Here is a 22,688-nt window from a genome sequence, read left to right as displayed (position 1 = left end):
CCTGGGCTGACCTTGACCCATCTTTGCCTTCCCCCATCCTCTTCAGCGCTGGGAGTATGTGTGGCCCTGACTGAGACACCCAGGACTTCAAAAAATCCAGTGACACCAGAAAAGAGTCTCCCAGGACACAAGAACCTCCAGCAATATGCTCCTGCGTTGTAGGCGCAAACCAGATTTCTAACTTCAGCTAATCAAGAGGAAAATATAGGGCGCGTCACAGTGGCCTCTTCCGACTAGCCACGGGCGGTGAAATTTCCAGCACTCCGACCAGCTAAGACAGTGGATTTGCACCACAGCCTCTCAGCTCCCGGAGCCTGAGCCGAGCGCTCCTGGCGGCTTCTCCAATTTCTCGCATAAGTGAGAAGGAAATAGCCCCTTTTGCTTCGCGCTGCAAGGCCAGGGGATCTGGGAGCTGCGCCGGGCTGGGGAGGACTCCACGGCCGGGGGCTCCCCAGCGGCGTTCCGGTGGCGGCTTTTCTGGTAGGGGTTAACAGCAGCTCCCGCGGCCCGGCGGGCGCGGATGCTTCCTCTTCGCCCGCCCGGGAACATGGATACTGCGCTCGCAGGATGTTCGCCGGCTGGGCCAGGCAGTCAGGAAACATGAGAAGGCCTCGGTATTCCTGTTCCCGGGCCGCGCGCGCCCGTCTGGGTAAATAAAGCCGAGACGACGGTGGTAGCGTTGGTGAGCGCGCTGGAGACCGCGCGGCGAACATGCGGCGGGGATGGGAGTGCGCCTAGCCTCGAGGTGGGAAAGCCAGCCGCCCTGCCGCCCGCCGCGGGACCGGTTGCTACAGGTACAGCCTTTGCGCCGCAGTGTTCCCGGACCGCGAAACGTGAGGCTTGCTCTGACCCTCCAGCTTCTCCTTTCTTCAGCGCTCATGAGTCTGGGCTGTCCCAGCCTTCCCTCCCCCCCCCCCCACTTTCTTCTGAAGTCTGGTTGGGATGTGCCCAGGTGGTGGTCCGGGGTGGCCGGAGGGTATGTGAAGAGCTTGAATGCCCACCTGGCCGCGCATCCTTTTCTTTAAAATTATTGGTTGGTCTGGGAGGGGCAGATCACTCCCTGGAAGAATTTGGAATGAACTGGGTAAGTGTGGAACACAAGAGTTAAGAAAAGGCGCTGGGTACCCCTCGGGGAATCCTGGGGAGAGTTAAGAACCCATGATCACACGCTCGGATGATCACACGCTCTGGACTCATTGCAATGGGACCCAGCTCTGGGACCTTTGCCACCTCCTACCACCGCGCCTGCTGTCTGCAGTCCTACACAGCGCGGGGAGTCTGTGGTTGCGATCCTTGCGTGTAAAGGGTCCGAAATGGCAAACCTCGCCATTGCTTCTCTAGGAAAAGCACGCCCTTGCTCTAGGAGGATAGGGCTGGGATAAGGACAGATGGAGGGACTGGGGTAGGATGTCTTGTACAAAATAAAGCAGAATGAACGCAAATCACTAAGCGCAGTGGTTTAAAAAGAAAATAAAGTGACTGTAGAAGAGGGGCTTCGGGGATGGAAATTTGCTTTGACATTTATTGCCGAGGTTGAGTGCACATCCCAAGCACGTACCTGTCTGCACGAGAGGACTCAGTCCTAGGGGACACAGGACAGCCAGCAGAGGTCTGACTTCAGCTTCCTCACGAATACTGATGGTGGCCGTCGTTTGATTACTGTGGCTATGGCCCTAAGGGTCGCGTGTGGCCGGAGGGCGGGGCGGGGGGCGTTGGCGAGTGTAGGAGCTAGGTGAGGTAAAGAGTGTGTTGTGTGTGTGTGTGGGGGGGGAGTGTTGCAGTTAGTACAGCGCATGGCGGATTGAGAGGGCGTTGGCAACGAAGTGGAGGCAGCTCTAAGCAAAAGAGAGCTGCCCCGAGGCATGCGTCGGAGTGATGCGGTGGGCTAAGGCGTCCACACACCTCAGGGAGATAATTGGGGTGTCCTCTTGCGGCTCAAGCTTGATCTGGACGTTTGCGCTTGGGAGGCGGCAACTCCCGAGGTGAGCTGCAGGCTTTCCCTGACCCAGGCGGCCAAAAGCTGCCTCCTGTTTAAGCTTCGGATACTTTGCAGCCTCTGAAATGGGCTCTGATCTCTGGTCTCCCACCTGCGCAACACTGGCTACAGTAACCCCCGAGGACTCAGAAACGGGTGTCTTGAACCTGCCAGAACCCCGAGCGTTCTGCAGCGGGCTGGGGGAATGATTGGAAGACTGAGGGAGTGGGGAGAATGTTTGTCCCTGATGCCACTTAGCTTTTCACCTCTAGAGTCCATTTCTAACTTTCCGCGGCTCTCACCCACAACCCAGGGACCACAGCAGAAAGACTCAGGGGTTTCAACCAAACCATCCAGGATCTAGAACACACGACCCCCCTGAAATCCCATTATGGCCTGTGACTCATTAACTGAGCCTTGAAACGCAGTTGTTCATATTACCCTAACTCTTCCTTTTCTTCCAACCCCAGTGACTTTAATCTGATATTGTGATTAAAGAACAGGCAGCCTTAGCCTATCCTGGTCCGTTATTCCGAGCGTACTTCTCCCAGAGATCGGTAGGCTTGTTCGGGAATTACTTTCCTGTGCCTCCGTGGTTTAAGTTCCCAGAGGTGGAGGTGGGAGTTTCATTGCCAGAGCAAGAATAAGGGTGGGGTCCTGTCTCATGATTGTGTGATGGTGGTGGTGTTTGTGGAGTGGAGGAGGAGGATAGCCAGGTAGGAATAGGCGGGCGTTCCCTGGTCCAGAAGCTGCGGTGCAGCTCCACCCCTCGACTCTGCAGCTGGTCTCCCCTGCCAAATTCAGGGCCCCGGACCTGCAGGAATCTGTGCACTGTCAGCGAGTAACGTGATGCACCTTTATCTCCTAGAACCCGAGTCCTGTTGTGGAGCTCCTGGCGGCCCGGCTCCGAGGCGCTGCGGCCGCGCCACGCGTCCCTATCAACCCGCATCATGAACACTATAGTCTTCAACAAGCTCAGCGGCGCGGTGCTTTTTGAGGATCGAGGAGCTCCAGAGCGGGAGCGGGGTGGTCGGCCCTATGGCGGTGTCCTGGACAGTCCACATGCCCGTCCCGAGGTGGGCATTCCCGACGGCCCACCCCTCAAGGACAACCTCGGCCTGAGACACCGAAGGACCGGGTATGCGTGCGCTCCTGGGGGCACTATCGGCCTGCAACCCGGGGTGGGGGAGCGGCGAACGACCCAGTAGTCAAGGGGAAACTGACCCGCAGGTCAAGGTCTCGGAGTTCGCAAGAGGGCAGATAGGCGCCTTCTGGGCCCGCGCGTCCTTGTTTTAAGGAATTAGCCTCTCAAAGCTTGCGGGATCCATTCGTTAGAACAGTTCCAAAGAGGTATTGAAAACTGAGTTGGAACTGTCCCCAGTCCTCAGATACCTGGACCTCAGGGTAGCTTCTACCCCTCTCAGTGCCACGGGCACAGAAGGGACTGAGAGAGATGTATAGGAATAGGGCAGGGCTAAGTAATCGGGGATTCCCAATTCAGCCTCAGAGGCTTCCTCCGGTCACTGGAGGCCCCAGTGGAGGCCTCGCGGCTCGCCTGGCTTTGGAGTAGGTGTTGGAAAGGTCGGCTTCCGCAGGGCGTCCCTGGAGTGCGCTCAGCTCGGCGGGGCCCGCAGCGAGCCCGGAGGGAAAGGCCCGGGGCCTGCCGTACCGGCTTTCGGTTTAGCCGGGTGAGTGGGATGCCTGGCGCCGGGAGCTCGCGGGTGGGCCATCTGCTACCGCGGCCGGGGCGTGGAGGACAGTCTCCACCCGGCCAAGTCCTGGCGGTTCCTGGTGCGGCCCCCCTGGGGAGGGGCGGACATCCTGGCCACCTCTACCTGAACGATTGCATCAGCTGCTTGTTCTGCGGCGTTGCTGGTTAGTAAAATAGAGATTAAGTTTCGTCAAAATGTTACTACCAGTTGGTTCGGATGGGATTGCATTTCAAAGTGTTTAAAGAGGCAGAAGCCCAGAAGGCAGAGGCGCAGGCGCAGGAGCTCTACAAAGTGAGCAACCCAGTACGCTGGCGGCTGCGCGGCGACACCTCCCGGAGCCTGCGGGGAGCGCAGCGCCAGAGGCCGAGCTTCAGGTTCTTGGCTGTTCTGCCTCTTCCACTTTGAATGTGCTTTACCTGGAGTCTGATGGGTCAGAACTTTACATACTTTTCACTCTTCATTAGTTGGGAAACGATCCTTAGGGGGATTTTAATATTCCGTAATCATCTTCCACAATCTTTTCTTTGGAAAGTTTCCCCCTTCCCCCAAAGGATCAGAAGAAAATGAGAGCTCGGAGAGCTGGGGCGGCCATCATTCTTTGTTTTATTCATGCCCTCCAGTGGGTGACTCTTTTTCTTGACCACAAGCGACTGAAGCCAGGCAACATCCTGAAAGGACGTTGGAGAGTGGGCGGCTGACCCAACTCTGCTGATAGGGCCAGGGCTGCTCAAGGGCGTGGTGCTAGAGGGCACAGAAAGGATTACAATTAGTCCTGTTTTCCAGACCTGCAACCTGATTAACTGTTTTCTTCAAATCACTTAGCTTGATCTCCTAAACATCAGCTGAGCTACTGGGTTCCAGGTATCCTCCCGCCCCTTTCAAGTAAAACAGAGTCTTGTCCTGCACTGCCAAAGGATCCTCTGCTACACGCAGACTATTTCAAAGAGAGACGCTGAGGAGATGATACCCCACCCAGAAATCCTGTGACTTTCTTGCCTTGCTTTGCCCCAACCTCAGGGCTTGCGGAGCAGTAATGCACAACCCAGCTAAGGTGCTCTGCGGCACCGGGCTGGAGCTCCTCGGTCGTTCACCACCGATGGGGGCTACAGCCGCAGAAATACGTCCTTGCGTAAAGGGTTCTAGCCTGTAGACCCCAAATGGCTCCACTCAGCACAGCCTTCTTCTTTCTCCGTATCCTAGGACCAGGCAGAATGGCGGGAAGGTGAGGCACAAGCGACAAGCCCTGCAAGACATGGCGAGGCCCCTTAAGCAGTGGCTTTACAAGCACCGTGACAATCCGTATCCCACCAAGACCGAGAAGATTCTCTTGGCTCTCGGCTCACAGATGACGCTAGTGCAGGTAATCGCGACACACACAAGCCCTGGACCCGATCTGTCTCTCTGTGAGCGACTGAGGAGCGGGTACACTTGGTATTTGTATGTTTCTGAAGGTGGCGCCTCTCCCTGGGGACTGGTGAAGCCCAGTGGAGAGGGAAGGGCAGGTCAAGAAGCTCTGGCTTTCGCATCTGACTATGTTGAGGAGTAGGCACAGGTGCATATGGGGAAAGTTTTTGAGTTTCTTCTCATCTATCATTTCAATGCAAATATCGGTTCAGGAGGGGACTGAAGGATGAGCCTTTAGGGAAAGGAATGGAAGGTCAACTGTGGAGGTATGAAAAAAATAGTTGGAAATCCGAACTGTAGAGCCACATATGGTGCTATCCACAAGTGAATTTAAGACTTAAGTGTGCACCAAAATCGCCTGGAGGGCTTGTTTAAACAAATTGCTATGCCCCACCCCACAGTTGCAGATTCAGATCTGGGGTGGGGCCGATGATAATTTGCATTTCTGACAAGTTCTCAGGTGAGGCGGAAGCTGTTTGCACTGGATAGAGCTTTGAGAACCCTGGACCCAGCTTTGAGAACCATTGATCATGGTGCAGCATATTGGAGCCTATATTAAAGCTCCAATACAGAATAAACTTCTCAATTACCAATAACAGAGGGTAGGAGGGGAGATGGAAGGAAAGGCAGGAAGTGGTTTGGGTACTTTTTTTTTTTCCCTAAGTAGGAAGCTTCATCATGGCATTAGATGGAATCCACAGCACTTTGCTGCTTGTACTTTTCCATTGGGTTTAAGGAAAGGAGGCAGATTTCAGATTTCCGATGGTTGGGTTACTTTGTCAAGTTAGAGAAATGGTGCAAGCTTGTTTCTTCTCTAGTGAACAAACACGACTTCACATTTGACTAACTTTTCTGAATATAATCTTATTTTCTATTCACAAAACAGGATGATGTAAAGCAGTTAATATTATGCACATTTTACAGGTGGCATAACAAAGGCCGGTCCTTGGAAGTTAAGTGTCAGTAAGGGGTGGAGGTAGGTCTGAAAATAAAAAAATAATGTAATTCAAGATCAAATGCTTTTTCCATCACACCAATAAATGTGATGGCATGGGCTTTCAAACATGCAAACAGAATAGATAGATTCATAAAGAGGAGGAAGAATTAGATGGGCTAGGAAATTTTATATATCACAGTACTACATAACTGTATTGGTAAAATTTTGGATATTCTATTAAATTTAAAATAAGGGGGAACCCCAAAATTTAAAAAATTATAAAATAAAAAATGTTTCCCAGAACATTTTTTGCCATTTAGGAATCCTGGAAAGTTTGACAAGCATGAAAGTTGACCTGTAGTCAGGCTGATTAAAATTCTAATATGTATTTTTCTGTTTATTTTCAGAACAGTTGTAGAGAGAAACATCTGTTTTTCTTCCTATTAACAGGAAGTTTTATTATTAGTGATTTGCTGTGGCACTGGAGGGAAAAATTAACTTAGTGTTCTTGGCTTGCTATCTGTTTAACATAAAACTATGGAAGTGATTTACAAAAGTAGTTTCTAAGAAAATTATTAAACTTGCTTATGAAAATAAAAGCATATGCTTCAATTTCAATTTGAACAGGTATGCTACTTATTTTGAAATACGATAATTGGTAGAGTTGTTTGAATATTTTACAATGATGCCAATAAAATATCACATTGTTTTGATTGACTATATTGTTCCATATTTAATGCTTGTCTTGTCATTCTTTCATAGAGAAAGCAAAAATATTTGACGTATTTGAGAACTTTGTTTTGAAAAAGAACACTTGCCATTAGGAGAGACATTTAATATTTTGTTGAGATGAATTATGAGTAGTTATAATTTTAATACAGAATCAAATTATTTGCTACCTGTAATGATAGTTTAAATACAAATATGATTCTTTTTTGCAGTTAGAACTTGGTAAGGCTATTATGTTTTTCTATGAGATTTTCTATGTTTTTACATGAGATTTTCATTCAACACTCTTTCCTTTCTCTTATTCTAGTTCTTAGAAAATAGAGATGAACAAAAATATATAGTTTTTAAACAGGGGAAAGATTATTTATAATTAGTGATACCTGTATAATGATTTTCAAATGTTACCATAAATAAAGTTTAAACTTTAAAGTGATAAATGGAAAATGTTGAAATATATAGAACTACAGTGGGACCTTAATATATAATCTGCTTTGGATCTAGTTATTTTCAATTAGGCACAATTTTATGTCTATATAAAAAAATGTATGCGCACAAACACACATAACTATATCTATATATGGGGGTTTGTATAAGTCAAGCATAAATTAGACATCCAAAGCAAATTCTGACTCTATGGAAAACTGCATAAATTATGTAAATACTTTACACTTCTGGAAAAAATATATAAAACTGTGATCTGAGTAAAGCTTCTGATTCTTGCAAATTAGATTCTATGAAATGAGTCAGATTCTCCCAGTGAATAAGTTTCTCCTGTGAAGCCAGGCTTTTTGAGAAGAGTGGTCATGTCTTATTCATGAAATTCACATGACATATCACTCCAGCATAGTGCTTCTCACACAGTAAACGATCTGTATGTGTTTGCAGAGTAAATAACTTCCTTTTGGGAAATAGTCTATAATGATCATGGAGCCTTCCAGCATATCTTTCTGACAACTAAAGAATGTCTTGAACTCTAAAAAGATGTTCTAGATTTAAAACCTATTTTGTTGTAGAGAATACACAGAGGGAAGCTTATTATATTTAATGTTATATGATGGTTCTGCAGAATAAGCACAAGTATATCCTATTTTATTTTCAAAATATTTGAAAATAGATCCTCTATATCTTCAGACAAACATGGAGTGTTTTCCTTATTTCTGTTCAACTCCTATTTCTTGTTTCTTGCAGTGCCTCCTATCTCCTATTTCTCATAGTTTGTATTAACAAGCTGTCAGCATAACTGTTTTATTCCTTAACTACAAAAAAATCTTATATTCTTGGAGTTTCTTTTACACTTAATATTTTCCTTTTGATCATGTCAGACTTTTCAGACAAAGCAATTTTATTTTGCTACCTTTATATTGATAAGGAAGGGTGTGTTACTTGGTCAGTTATCTCCCTTTAAACCTACAAATAAAAAGATGATTTTAAAAGATAACAGATTTTTTTAGGACTTCTAATAAATAAAAGCTCCAAAAAATATTAATCAGCACCTACATTTTTTCATCCCTGAAAAATGAAACAGAAAGAAATGTTCATGCACCTTTCATTTATTTTATTTATCTCTACCCACTTGACTTAGTAGTTTATCCTACTTTGCTATAACTATGATTAACTCTCATTTGCATTATTATTCTGACATCTTCTTAATGAGATATAAAATTCTTTATAAGATTAACAAGGATGATTTTGTGTGTGTGTGTGTGTATGTGCACATGCTTTGATTTTAACGATACAAAATATTCCACTGTGCTTTGTTCTTATAGCTGTCCATTGTTCAAACACAAAAACATACTATGTACTCTCGAAGTATAAACAGCTTTATTGTGGAATCATATAAAATGGTATGCGATTGGAGTTTGTACTGTTGTAGTATATGGAGTTTACCAAGTAATAATAATTGCATGTTGATATTTTCTCCTTTTATAATACAAGTTTCAAATTCCTGTGATGTGACCACATACAATTTGGTTAAAATTTCTGTGTTGCAAGAGTTTCTCCCCTCTGTTGACATAACTCTGTTTTCGCTTGGAATTGAGTGCTTCTGCTGAAATATGTATGGTCTTAATAATTACAAAGCTTGCAGTAATTGTTAAATATTCAGCAAAATATTCAACTCAGATTGTCCCTTGCACATTTTTCCAAGTGGCCAGCCACACAGTGTAGAAATATGTCAGTTAAATAACTCAAAAGAAGTTTGTTAGTTCAGTGTGCTCAAAGATGGACACATGCCAATTTATCCCTTTGGGTTCACTGTAATGATTGCTCTGTCAATATGATGAATGTAAACACCTCTGTTAGAGTAGGATGAAAATTGCTTAGTTTTCTCTTCCAGTTTCTAGATATTTGGCTCTTTAAGTTTTCACTAAAAATATATGGGGTTTTTAAAGCACTAAGTTTAAAATGCTGTTCTAGAATCTCCCCAAGGCTAGAAGCCTGTTTCATGTAAAATACGATTTAAAGAGAACTGAATAACAACCTGAAGGAATCCATAGTATGTAAAAGACAGAAAATGTGAACTGGTATTTTTACTTTCAGTGAAACATGGAATTCGAATTAATGCATCAGAAAGAAATTACTAAACATATGCAAATTCATTAACCTATGATTTGCCTTCTGTTTGTAGGGCCTTACTGCAAGGGGATATTAAACACCTCAGACTATATCCAGCTGTACTGTAAATTTCTGTTAATAAAATATTGGCAAAGTAAATATATTAGCAGATTGGGAACCAATCAAGCTTATGATATCAGTTTAGAAACAGCTTATGTTAGATATCAGCAAATCTTTCTGGAATATTTCCTAATTTATAACTATTATAACATGGTAAAAATTATGAGTATATAAAACATTAAAAAGGATATGACCCCTATATATGAAAAACTAGTTAGTCCTTCGTGACATTTAAAGGTTCTTCATTGTTACATTAGAAATATAGTCCACTAATTTTTTAAAATTTCAAGTCCATTGGATTTGTATTATAGGAAGAGTATCATAAGAATAAGATTTTACCCTGTATTATATAGGTACAGTATAAATTAAGATTAGTTAATATTTAACTAGTTCAGTCTGAATTATATGCTGTTTAGTAAAGAAAGTAACAAGAAATTTTTGGGTTTGGATTCTATTAAATATGAGTGATACAGGCATGAGGAAGTTCCCGGCTGTCCTTGGAAGGACATAATCACACACATCTGATTGCTAGAGAGAGAGAGTAGTGGTAAGAGCAGAAGGTAACGTTTGTAACAACTCTAAAGGGAATTAACTCTGGTCTAGAGGAACTTGGGCTGTATTCACAGGTCACAGTATTTTAGAGTTGGGAAGAATATTATGAACCATCTAATCCATTTTATAGATGAAGGATTTGAAGTTCAGAAAAGTTGAATGACTTCACTAAATTCACACAGCATATTTCTGGAAAATTCAGAACAAGGAACCTGATCTCTTGTCATTAGACCACAGTTATAGGATGACAGGACATTAATGAGGATTTGAAGAATTTAAGTGATCAAATCAAAATGACGCATCAAAGTTTGAATTTCATGATGGTTGTTAAGATCCACTTAAAAGAACAGAATGGAAGGTAGGGAAGTTTGAAAGAAGAGTATTCTAAAATTCCTAGTTAGTAGTTAGTCATACAGATTGGGACAAAAGTTTTGGCAGTGAATTGAAGAATTGGGGAAGTTGGACAAATGTAATGAAGAAAGGGACCAGGTGCTTTTTGCTTCCATAGTGTATAGCCACCTGTGTATCACAGTTAATCATGTCTCATTCTTCACTGTTAGTCTTTCCAGGAGTGCGGGGGACAAAGCTTATCCAGTCCTGGCACTTAACACCATGGCTAATGTACAAAAGCTACTCAGTATATATTTGTTGAATGAGTAGTCCCAGTGAGAATTTGAAGTCAGACTGAATCATAGTAATAATAGCTCAGCTTGACAAGAAGTTGACGAAGACTTAGACTTCTGAAGTGCCGTGGTGAGAAATTATATCCTTGCTCATAAATGTGAAAGGACATTATCATTGCTGAAAGCATAAAGAGGGAATATTGAACACACTGAATTTATATGGGAAAACAATCATGTGTTAGCCATGGGGACAGGGAGGAAAAAAAAAACACGTAATTTTGCTTTTTGTTTTTTAAGTAGACTTCACCACAGTTTTATGCAATAATTAGGGTTTGGGTGATATGCAAAAAAAATGTGTATTTCTAGTATAACTTTAAAAGAAAAGAAAGGAAAAATGAAACTTCGGTGAAAACATTGCCACACAAACCATTATAGTAACATGGAATCGTTTTCTGGAACAAATTGGCAGAAAGGCTGAATTCTCTTCCCATGTTTCATTCTTTCAAAAACAAAGTTGTCCTTCGCATTTTTAAAGATCTGTATTCTGGTGATATTCTGGATGTTTTAGAAGAAATCTCAAGTACCATTTTAGCCTTTGGAAACAGTTGACTTTCAGCTTAAAATGGGTATTCTTTGGCTTTTTTCTTCCCCTTGCTTCTCTGCTCTGTGACTGATGGTTTTGTCACCCCTCCTCTTTCAAGAGTCCTACCTCCTTAGTCACTCTTGGTTTTCTAAGCATGGCCCTTGACATTCTTCTGCTTCCTCACAGCTTCAGCTCTCACCTCTGTGCCTCTGCCTCTCAAATCTGATCTTCTCTCCTTGAAGTCTCAGATACCAGTTTTCTTTTTTCTTTTTTTTTTTTTTTTTTTTTTTCTAAATGAGACCCTGTCTCTAAATAAAATACAAAATAGGGCTGGGGATGTGGCTCAGTGGTTGAGGACTCCTGAGTTCAATCCCTGGTACCCACCCCCCAAAAAATAATAAAAAAAATAGATTAAGTAATACTATTAGAGAAGTTATTTTGGGGGAGGAATACTGGGGGCACTTGACCACTGGAACTCAGGGGCGGCACTTGACCACTGAGTCACATACCCAGCTCTATTTTTTTTTTTTAGTTTTATTGATTTTATTTTTTTTTAAATACATGATAGCAGAATGCATTACAATGCTTATTACACATATAGAGTACAATTTTTCATATATTTGTAAATAGAGTATGTTCACACCAATTCATGCCTTTATACATGTACTTTTTTGCATTACGATTCTTATTACACAAATATACCACAATTTTTCTTAAAATCAGCCTACTACAGGGACACAGACACATCAATGTTTATAGCAGCACAGTTCACTATAGCTAAACTGTGGAGCCAACCTAGATGCCTTTCAGTGGATGAATGGATAAAAAAAAATGTGGCATATATACACAATGGAATATTACTCAGCAATAAAAGAGAATAAAATCATGGCATTTACAGGTAAATGGATGGCATTGGAGAAGATAATGCTAAGTGAAGTTAGTCAATCCCCAAAAAACAAATGCTGAATGTTTTCTCTGATATAAGGAGGCTGATTCATAGTGGGGTAGGGAGAGGGAGCATGGGAGGAATAGATGAATTCTAGATAGGGCAGAGGAGTAGGAGAGAAAGGGAGGGGGCAGGGGATTAGCAAGGATGGTGGAATGTGATGGACATCGTTATCCAAAGCACATATATGAAGACACGAACTGGTTTCAACATACTTTATATACAAACAGAGATATGAAAACCAGTTTTATTTTCTTGCTGGACATCTCGCCTGTATACTTTTATAGCACTTCAGAACTAGGTATTCCCCAAACCAAAGATGTCATTCCATCCTGACAAAGGTGCTGTGCTTTCTTGGTTACCTAGTCATCTTTTAACTCTTCCCTCCACCTCATCCCTCACGTTTCTGGAATTGGCCTTATATTTGCTCCCCTGTCCTCTTTCTTGGGAAGATACTTTCCTTCCATTCCACCTACCATACTCCGGCTTTCCTTCAAGGATTGGCTTAAAATTCTCATGAAGTCTTGAGTCACCTCTGAAAGTAATTTCTCTTTTCTTTGAATTCCTGTAACTTTTTTTTTTGTTGTTGTTAGTTTAATTTGGGGGCGGGTGCTTTTCACTATGTTGCCCAGGCTAGAACTCCTGGGCTCCAACCATCCTGCCTCAATCTCCTGTGTAACTGGGATTTTAGGCACACACCACCATACCTGGCTTCATTTTACTTTAATGCCTTATCTGCTATTTATCACATTCTTTCCTATGACAGTTATTTGTATATTCGCCTGCCTCTCTCACTAGACTTTTCTCTTTACTAAGATGCTTTACTGGCAAGGCCTCTTTGTTTTTCTCAGAACCAGAATATAGAAAGGTCTCATTCTCTACAGAATGTGCTCAGCATGTTTGTTGAAGTAATAAATGGATATTAGTGCCTAGTCCTCTTGTGTCTGATGATCCAAGATGCTGAGAAAAGCTTAAATCCTTTATTAGAGTTGGATTGGGTGGTCCATGCCTGTAAGCCCAGCAGCTCTGGAGACTGAGGCAGGAGGATCTGGAGTTCAAAACTAGCCTCAGCAAAAGTGAGGTGTTAAGCAACTCAGTGAGACCCTGTCTCTAATAAAATACAAAATAGGGCTGGGGATGTGGCTCAGTGGTCGAGGGCCCTAGAGTTCAATCCTAGGAACAACAACAACAACAAAAATCCTTTATGAGAAAATCATTGCATAATGGGTAATATTTTTATGTTTCATTAATGGAAAAATAATACTGTTTTAGGTGTCAAATTGGTTTGCCAATGCAAGACGTCGGCTTAAAAATACTGTGCGTCAGCCAGATTTAAGCTGGGCCCTAAGAATAAAGTTATACAACAAGTATGTACAAGGAAATGCTGAGAGGCTCAGTGTAAGCAGCGACGACTCTTGTTCTGAAGGTTGGTTAATAATTTTATTTTGCTTTCTTTTGCTTTGCCTCTCTAATAAGAAGTTCACCTCGACTGCTATTTTAAAGGTTGACCTTACAAAATATGCTGGTGCCATAACAGTTCTTTTCTATTGCACGAGGTGACTTCATTTTTACTCTAAAGGACCAACATAACTATGGCCTTTTCCTCTTGCTTATAGACTTATCATGTGTGTGTCAGAATAGAATTTTCTATGAAATTCATTAAAATTAAAATACCATAAGGGAGAGATTACATAGATGCCTGTTTTCTTTTGCCTAAAAACAATTCGATATACATTATACTAAGATAATTTTATACATTGCATATGTTCTTCCTTTATGTATGTCTTTAATGATTAAATATGATAATCAAATGCTTGAGGAAAGTGTGTGGAAGTGCTATTTAGTGATCTGTTTTCTCCCTAGATGGAGAAAATCCTCCAAGAAACCACATGAATGAAGGGGGCTATAGCACTCCAGCTCATCATCCTGTGATTAAGAGTGAGAGCTCAGTGATAAAAGCTGGAGTGAGGCCAGAGTCACGGGCCAGTGAGGACTACGTGTCGCCCCCCAAATATAAGAGCAGCTTGTTGAACCGTTACCTTAATGACTCTTTGAGACATGTCATGGCCACGAACACTGCCATGATGGGAAAAACAAGGCAAAGAAACCATTCAGGATCTTTTAGCTCCAATGAATTTGAGGAAGAATTGGTGTCTCCATCATCATCAGAAACTGAAGGCACTTTTGTCTATCGCACAGGTAAGCCTGTGCTTTCTGTTGTGATTACTGTGATACCTTACGTAAATCAGAAATAAAACTGCAGCACACGAGTTTATTTGAACAAGTATAACAACATAGGTTATTCATGTTTTGTCCGAAATTCAGTTACACAAGCTTTTCTTTTGTTTTCAATTGTTGACGGATCTGTTTGTTAGTAGATGATGGTCTTAGATACATCGAGATAGTTTCAATATTAAAAATGTGGATATAAGTTTTCATTCTTAAGGATGATTTAAATCTTAATGGTAACAATATTTAGAGAAGGTATATATTGCCACTTCTGAAAAACTTACAATAGAGGAATGTGCTAGATTATAGCCAGACATGCAAATACTTTGTATTCCATCTTTTCTCTTGCATGTTTTGATTGCTAATAGTGATAGGAAATGAACACATATTAGCATGGGTGCCAAATTTTTGTGAAGGAGAAATATAGGTCTGGCTTCAACTGCTTCAAAAGTTTTACTTTCATTCCTGGAAAGCAAAATAGGACTGATGAATAGCTTTGAAATTTTTACTTTCATTCCAGAAATAACAAAATCAACTTCTACCTGTTGAAAATGTTCAGAGGAAATAGCAGATTTGGTAAAAATTTTTATCATGACTTCAGTTACCAGAGAGATGTGCTTTTAAGGAGTGTTTGAGCAGGTTGTTTTGAAACAAGGGATATGGGTAACCTACATCCAGTGTAGTAGTGTCAGGGTCCTGAAAATGCCAACAAATGAGCTTCAATGATAGATCTGGAAACAACTTCAGAAAGCATCCAGTCCAGCCTTGTTAAATCTCAGATAAGAAAAATGAGGCCAAGAACACATAGTAGTTGCTCTTCTGCTGAACAGTGCAGCAGAGCTTGCACAACCACTCCTACCATACTGCTGCTGTTATTACACCTGCTACCACTAGTAAGTAGTTCCAAGATGCTAGGTTCATGACAGATACCACACAACTCATATTACATTTAATCCTCATGATACCAAAGAGTTTGAAGTGTGAACTATAGGGCTTTAGAAAGGTATCCAAATTTAGTTTATTTAAGGTACCCTTCAGATTCTTTAGCTAGAAATATTGTGTTCAAGTATCTACAAAGGTTTCCAAGATATATTATCTAGAAGACGGAGAGAAAAATACTTAAATCCACTTCATTTTCTTTTTGCATCGATTACTCCAGTAATACAAACAACACCAAGCACTCAGGAATAAAAAAAAAAAAATCTTGTGGTTACTATATCTAGGAAGAGGTTAAAAAAAAGTAAAAGTCCATTTACCCCAAAATTAAAATGGAGACGCCTCATATTAATATCTAACTAGTGTGACCAAAGCAGAATACAGAGGTAATTCAGAGCTTTGTGAATATTTATTTTCAGAGAAAGGAATAGAACCTGTCATTCAAATATAGATAACTGTAAAAGGAATAAAAATAAAATAAAATGGAAAGATAAAAATGGGTACACTAAAAGTTGACACTTTACAAGCAGTAATAAAATAAGCAAGCAAAAATTGACACAAATTTAAAGTAGGAAATGATAAAGGAGATGTGGCAACTAAAACATAGTTACTAAAAAAAATGTAAAGTCATGATGAGGTACTATATACAGTTGTTTGACTATATAGTATATGTAAATTTGTATCTGAAGTGAATTGGTGTTAGCACATGAATTAAAGTCATAAATAAGGAAAGTGTTAATAACCAAAAACTTAGGAAAAATTAGGGATTTCAATAAATATAGTTTCCAAAATGTGTCACTTGATAAATCCATTGTTTTTTTTTTTCCCAAACTTTGAAAAAATGATTCCAATGGCTGATGTTTTTCTGGAGCAAATAAAATTATAGATGTGTCCCAGGTTTATAAAAGTATAAATGTTATCCTAATCCCAAACCAGATTAAGATAGCATAAAAGTCAAAATTTTTATTTTTGATACTGAGTATGTATCAACAGGAGAATATTTACAATGTAGTAATAAGTCAAAAGCAACTCAAAAATGTGAAAACACTGAATACAATTATGATAATACAAATGTTCATGGACAAAAGCAGGAAATATTTTTGGAAAAATATGAAATTAATCTTAATAAGGTACATTCATTTGGAATTAATTATTTGAAAATATATTTTTTTCCTTCAGAAATATCTTTACATTGCCCAGTAAAAACAAGGTCATGTGCTCTATGAACTATGAAGTTTATCCATTTTGGTAAGACTTTTGAAAATGCACACTGTTTTCAAAGGTGACAAATTATAAAGTCAGAGAGTGTAGCATGCCTGTAGTTGATGCTTTTCAAAGTTAAATATCTTGGCTATTTGTTTTTATTAAAACATTCCAAATGCACTTGGTCCATATTAAGGACTATTCATTTGCCAAATTCTATTTCTTAAATACAAGCCTGTTTTTTAGTTATGTGACCAATGAGAAAGCAACCAAAACGTGTATGCTCCTGGTTTTTCATGCATGAATTTTATGGTTTTTTTTTAATTTTTAGAGATGAAGAATTAAGAAAGACTGATGATATAAGAGTGATCTACTGAGTTTTAGATCAAATAATAAATGGCTATCTTGAGTGGGAACTGAGTGACAGCATCCGGGCAATTGTAGCTGGGTTAACATGCATGTATAAATAATAGAATGGGATTTCAAGAGATGCTTTCTCAATAACTGCTATGATTTTCTTTGGCATAGAGGCTTGTTCTGAATTCCTTCAATTCCATCTGGTTATATTTTTTTCCCCTCACCTAAATAAAAATTTTCTAAGTCTGCTATTAACTCACCCCACCCCTACTCCAACAGTGCTACAGTAGTACAAAGATTTTTAACTTTCAAAATTTCTTTTAAGAACATCTCTAAGAACAAGTTCTTAGTTTTTCTTTGCTAAGAAATTTTATGCGTCCACATTTGTATAAGAGTTGTTAACTCATGATGCATTTCATTAAATATAGCTAAATGAAAATTGGTGTGAAGAAGGATAATGGATCACTGGGTCTTACTTCACTTATTCTTATTGAATCCTAGGAGGGAGAAGCCTTGTAGATTATCAGTAGTCATCTTAATTGAAGACATTATTACCAGAAACCATCAAAGCAGATGCACATGTTTTTTATTAATTTTATGTAGATATTAAGTCTCTGCCATCTGCAGTCTTATGGCAGGGGCACAGCAGCCTCTCAATAAGTATTGGTTGAAACACTTCTGACAACATTACAATTGATTGGAAGTATTAAAGTTACTGCTTCTAAACACAATTAAGTAACACTCAAGGAAGTTAGGCGCTTGGTGTATTGTTGAATGAAGTCACGTAAATTAAAGTTGCAATCAATTTTCATCATGATAGGTTAATGAACAGTAATTTTCAGACATTTGATGGGGTGAATTCCAGTTACAAGTTTGCATTCAGGCATCTGGCCCCTCAGGATTCTGAGGTATCAGGTTAAGAGCTCTACTCTTCATATCGCTTTCCACTCCCATCCTCTGTCCTCATATTCTCCAGATGGAACCATCCATGCCACCTTATAGTGCAAGTACCCACAGGAACCTCACCTAACTTGGATTAGGGTTTGACTTTAGCCTCAGAACCAAGCCTATTAAGTCTTCTCCTCTTCAAAGGAGGAAAGAAGTTTCTAAAAAGTGTGACAGGGGGAAATCAGGCAAGCCTTGAAATAAAACGTGATCTTTCTCTCTTCTGTTCAGCCTGAGGGCAAGTTCTTAGTGCATTTTTTTTTTCTTTTTCTTTTCACAGCTCACAAATGAACAAGTTATAAATGAGTAGAACATTCAAATGCTTTTTTTCTCTGAGCTTTACTGCTGGTATTCAATTTATAAATGTTACCTGCTACCAAGAGGCTGAATGTTTAAGCTTCATCTTGTTAAACTGTCTTAATTAGATACATCTGGTACAGCCAGACCATCTAGGCAAATAGGACTGTGTTCTGTGTTTGTGTGAATTAATCAGGTTAGCTTCCCCTCTACTAGAATGAGCTAACTACCCTTGAAGACATGGAGATTTTGACTGAGGGAAAAAAAAGTCATTTTGCTTAGTTCAATGAATACTGTGGGAGGGAGATTCTATTTAGATTGCCTCACAGTTGGAGAACTGTAGCAAAATGAGAAAAAGAGGTGTTTTGGTTGCTGAAGAAAGGGGAAGTAGAAAGTTGGGAGAATGACAAAGGTCAACTGCCATTTCTAAACCTATCTTGGATGATGGTGACTCTCAAAGGCAGAAGCTGTTCTCTATTCTTTTTTTTCCCCTCCTCTTCTTGCACATTCCTATAGTTTATAATTTAAGCTGGTTATCAGTAGTAAAATCCAGGTATGCTAATGAGTTTAGGAACCCATTGGATCAGCCTGGGATTTCTTCTTGATTTACAGCATCATTTCTTTGGACAATTATACTCCTGTGGGTTCTAAACAACTGAGGAAACAAGTCCTCCTCTAGGAATAACCTATTTATAGCTAGAGTCCTCCCACAGGCATTCAGTCACAGACAGGAATGTTTGTAAAAGCCATTCAATGAAGGCCCTGTGTTAGGCTCATGAAGCCCTGCATTTTGTGCTGGGCCACTTGTTAATGGAACATATTTTAATGAACCAGAAGAAAGGTTTTAAAAGATGCTTTGCCATCATACATGTACCTAGGGTAATGATGTCTGCTTCATTCCATCCTCTTTCCAACTCCCAACCCCCTCCCCCAACTTTGCCCCATCCAAAGTTCCTCCACTCGTCCCAAGCCCCCACAAAAGGTGCTTTGCAAAATCTTTTGAATAGTTAATAATCATCTCTGATTGATTTGTATCAATAACTACAGGATTAGTATATGGGGGAGCTTCAAAACAGCCTGAGTGCATTTATGTCTGTGCTGGGTTTCTCTTTGGGATTTTGTTGACCAGTAAATCTATTTCAGCTACTTGTCTCTTATTTTTGTTCCCTTTTTGTGCTGTCACTTTCTTGTTTCTTAGTGAAAGGATTAAGCTTTGCCATTTTGGATTGTTCCAGACATTCTTTTCCTGGCCGACGAACGACTGTTGATATTCTCTAACAGAAAATAATAAAACCCTCTATCAGTGCTCCAGTTAATGACATTTAAAGGATACTTGAAAGTTGATCCAATTTCTCGTCTTGTACCTCACCTATCAAACCCCATCTGGGAATGAGGTATTTCACAAAAGTGAAATTTCCAGATAGCAGAAATTTAAGTACCGATTTAAAAAAGGGAATTTTCTACTCTTCTGAAACTATAATATTAAACACTGCTTTGGGGGGGTACTCTTAGAAGCTCTCTCTTGCTTCTTAATGCTCTTCCACCCTTACAAATTGGTACCCTTAGGATTAATCACAGTCCTAACTTGCCCCCCTCCCTAATTTTTGAATAGCCTTTGGAAAAAGGAACTTTCCTAATTACTTATGTCAAATCAGTGATCTTTTAAATGAGATTTATAGAATTTCTGACCTTTGAGTATGGGCAGAGTTACTGTGGAATTATAAGAACTGAAGCATTATTCTAAGTGCTATGGATTCTTAATAAATATTTAACAGTAGTGATAATGGCAAAGCACATTTACATGGGTTCTTTCTGAAATTCAAAGTCATCTGGTTTTTGAAAATTGCATTTGCTTTATGGATTCATTCATGGAATTTAAATGGAACTGCAGGAGTGGTCTGTCCTGTGAAGAACCTATAAGTTAATGGCAAACAAAGAGAGAGAGGGGGGGGGAGGGGGAGGGAGAGAAAGAGAGAGAGAACAAACATTGGTAGCTAGAGCAGTTTGCTGGCTCTTTGTGGGGTGACTTTTCATTCGCTTTTCTCTGTTATTTGGTATCATGGGAGAGCCTGAAAAGGTCAAACTGAAGATACTGAGACTTGTAGCCTCAGACAGCAACGTGGTTCATAAACAAATTCAAAGTATGTGGCAGATTAGCTTCGTTTGAATATGTATAGATTTTTTGAGGGCTGTGTTTGATCTGGATAGTTCTTTCCTTTTCCATTGTAGTGCTTTCTTAAGATAACAACACTGATTTCGAATTTTTTGACTGTAGACAAATTATTTCTGAAATGTGGCCACATTTTCTAGTTGTATTATGTGTAGCAAAAGTCCCAAGAGGCCCTGAAAAGGTGTTGTATTAATTTAATTTTTATAGGCCCCCTAACACTAAGTAAGGTGTCTTTTACATATTTGCTTCATAAATGTTTCTTAAGTGAATAAGTTAGTGTTTTAATGATTTAGTCTGTCTGTTCTTTAAATCATAAATACATTTTAATGTAAATAGGATATGTTGGCCTGTGTAGGCCAACATGACAAGAGAAAGAAAAGGGAACTGAATAAATTAGTAAAAAAAAAATTTTTAAGAAAGAAAACTTACGATTTAAAAAATGGAAAAAGATTCAACAAAATAAAGCTTAAAATAATGAAATGTTTAGGAAATTCAAAATTGAAACTTGTGAAACTAAATCTATTTTAAGTAAAGAGAGACTTGCAGGAAAATGCATGAATGATAAATGGAAAAGGTTAGCTAGTTTAAAGAAAATATGCACTGAAGAATAACAGGTATAGCAGATAGACCAAGTGTTGGTGTTTTTGTTTATCTTTACCCAGTATATAGCTTTGGAAGTAAGAATCAAGAAATAAAGCATTGGGCTGGGGATGTGGCTCAAGCTGTAGTGCGCTTGCCAGGGCGCTGGGTTCCATCCTCAGCATCACATAAAAATGAAATAAAGATGTTGTGTCCACCAAAAACTAAAAAATAAATATTAAAAAAATTCTCTCTCTCTCTCTCTTAAAAAAAAAAAGAAAGAAAGCATGGATTTAGACCCACACATTTAAACTCTTCTGCACTTTGAGGATTGACAAGGACCCTGAAACAGTTTTGACTTTTTAATAATGACTCTTTTGGGCCCAGGGTTTATCACAGTGGTAGTGCACTTGCCTAGAATACACAAGGCCCTAGGTTCCATCCATACTACCACCATAACAACAAAAGAAAAGACTATTTTAAATCACATGTTAGAATGAGAAAAACTCCATGCAGAAATTTTACATTTTCTGCCCTCTCTCTGTGTGAGAGTAAAAATGCCATACATTTTTTTTCATTTTTTAAAATTTTAATTTGTTATATATGACAGCAGAATGCATTACAATTCATATTACACATATAAGGCACAATTTTTCTTGTCTCTGGTTGTACACAAATTAGAGTCACACCATTTGTGTCTTCATACATGTATTTCGGGTAATGATGTCCATCTCATTCCACTGTCTTTCCTACCCCCATGCCCCCTCCTTTTCCTCCCATGCCCACCCTCACCACATTATGAATCAGCATCCTTAAATCAGAGAAAACATTTGGCAAAAAAATGCCATACATTTTATACATTTTCCTATCAAACAAGTTCACCAATGTGAAAAGCATTCTCTGTATTTTGATTTTATTCTTCTGCTGGCATTTATCAGCAAGTCAGTTGTACCTGATTTTCTGAATATCCAGTGCATTTCAAACTCACTACATTGGTCACTCGCAGTCTGGTACAATTTCATAGAAGTGCTTGTTCATGTCACTATAGTTAAGACTGTGTCAGTATTTCCATGAAGAGACTTTTTCATTCCCTGAGGCTTCTAAATAAGTCATAAAAATTCAAGCCACACTAAAGCTGACATAGAAGAAGAGTCCTCCTCCTCCTCCTCCTCCTTCTTCTTTCTTCTTCTTCTCCTTCTCCTTCTCCTTCTCCTTCTCCTTCTCCTTCTCCTTCTCCTTCTCCTTCTCCTTCTTCCATGTATAAGGAATATAAGTGCATCATGCCCACTAATTCTTAGGTTTGTAGACTTTTCACATATTGACAATACTAATGCAACCAAATAAGATCCATTGACACCTCTGTGGTCAGAGAATAAAAAGGTTGTCAACAAGCTTTTACTGTTTGTGAAAATAACAAGTCATTCTATTTAATCAATATGGAAGTGGTTGCTTTTTTTCTTTTTTGTTAGTTGCAATTGGTGTTTCCCTTCTGCCTCCCTATTTTCTAAAATTAAACAGATATTTTTCTATGTCAAAATTTGTCTTGTTGATGTAACAGAAGTTTTATTCAGGATAAATATGTGTTTTCCTCCAATCCTGAGTTTTGGTACTTTTAAGTTTTGGAAAGTTGTATTTTTGTTTTCTGTGATAAAAGATATCATTTATAATTCTGAGTTTTAAGGAAGCAAATTTTAAAAAGGTAAAATAAATTTGTTTGCCAAAGTTTACAAAATTTAAATTTTGTCTTATTAGTTTTTGGTTTAAATAAAGGATGGCATGTTTAAATAATGGCCGAATAATGAACCTTTTTTCCTCTTTGACAGTTTTAATACCTCATT

At 39.9% G+C, this 22,688-nt stretch overlaps 1 protein-coding gene across 1 annotated transcript in view; it reads left to right on the top strand.

Annotated features, from left to right (window-relative positions):
* The first annotated feature begins 291 nt into the window (after positions 1–291).
* The window catches only part of MKX (mohawk homeobox), a 65,959-nt gene continuing 43,562 nt past the window's right edge, over positions 292–22,688 (top strand). Inside the window, exons 1-5 of the mRNA XM_081299160.1 lie at positions 292–794; positions 2,844–3,113; positions 4,888–5,047; positions 13,407–13,560; positions 13,998–14,333. Coding sequence (XP_081155286.1) covers positions 2,926–3,113; positions 4,888–5,047; positions 13,407–13,560; positions 13,998–14,333 — 838 coding nt within the window. The 5' untranslated portion in view covers positions 292–794; positions 2,844–2,925. The remainder of the gene's footprint in view (positions 795–2,843; positions 3,114–4,887; positions 5,048–13,406; positions 13,561–13,997; positions 14,334–22,688) is intronic.

Source organism: Spermophilus citellus (genome assembly GCF_964194105.1).
Source record: "Spermophilus citellus genome assembly, chromosome: 6".
In the NCBI taxonomy this organism is placed as follows: Eukaryota; Metazoa; Chordata; class Mammalia; order Rodentia; family Sciuridae; genus Spermophilus; species Spermophilus citellus.
The sequence above is the reverse complement of the archived record's forward strand: the minus strand, read 5'-3'. Positions and strand labels throughout refer to the sequence as shown.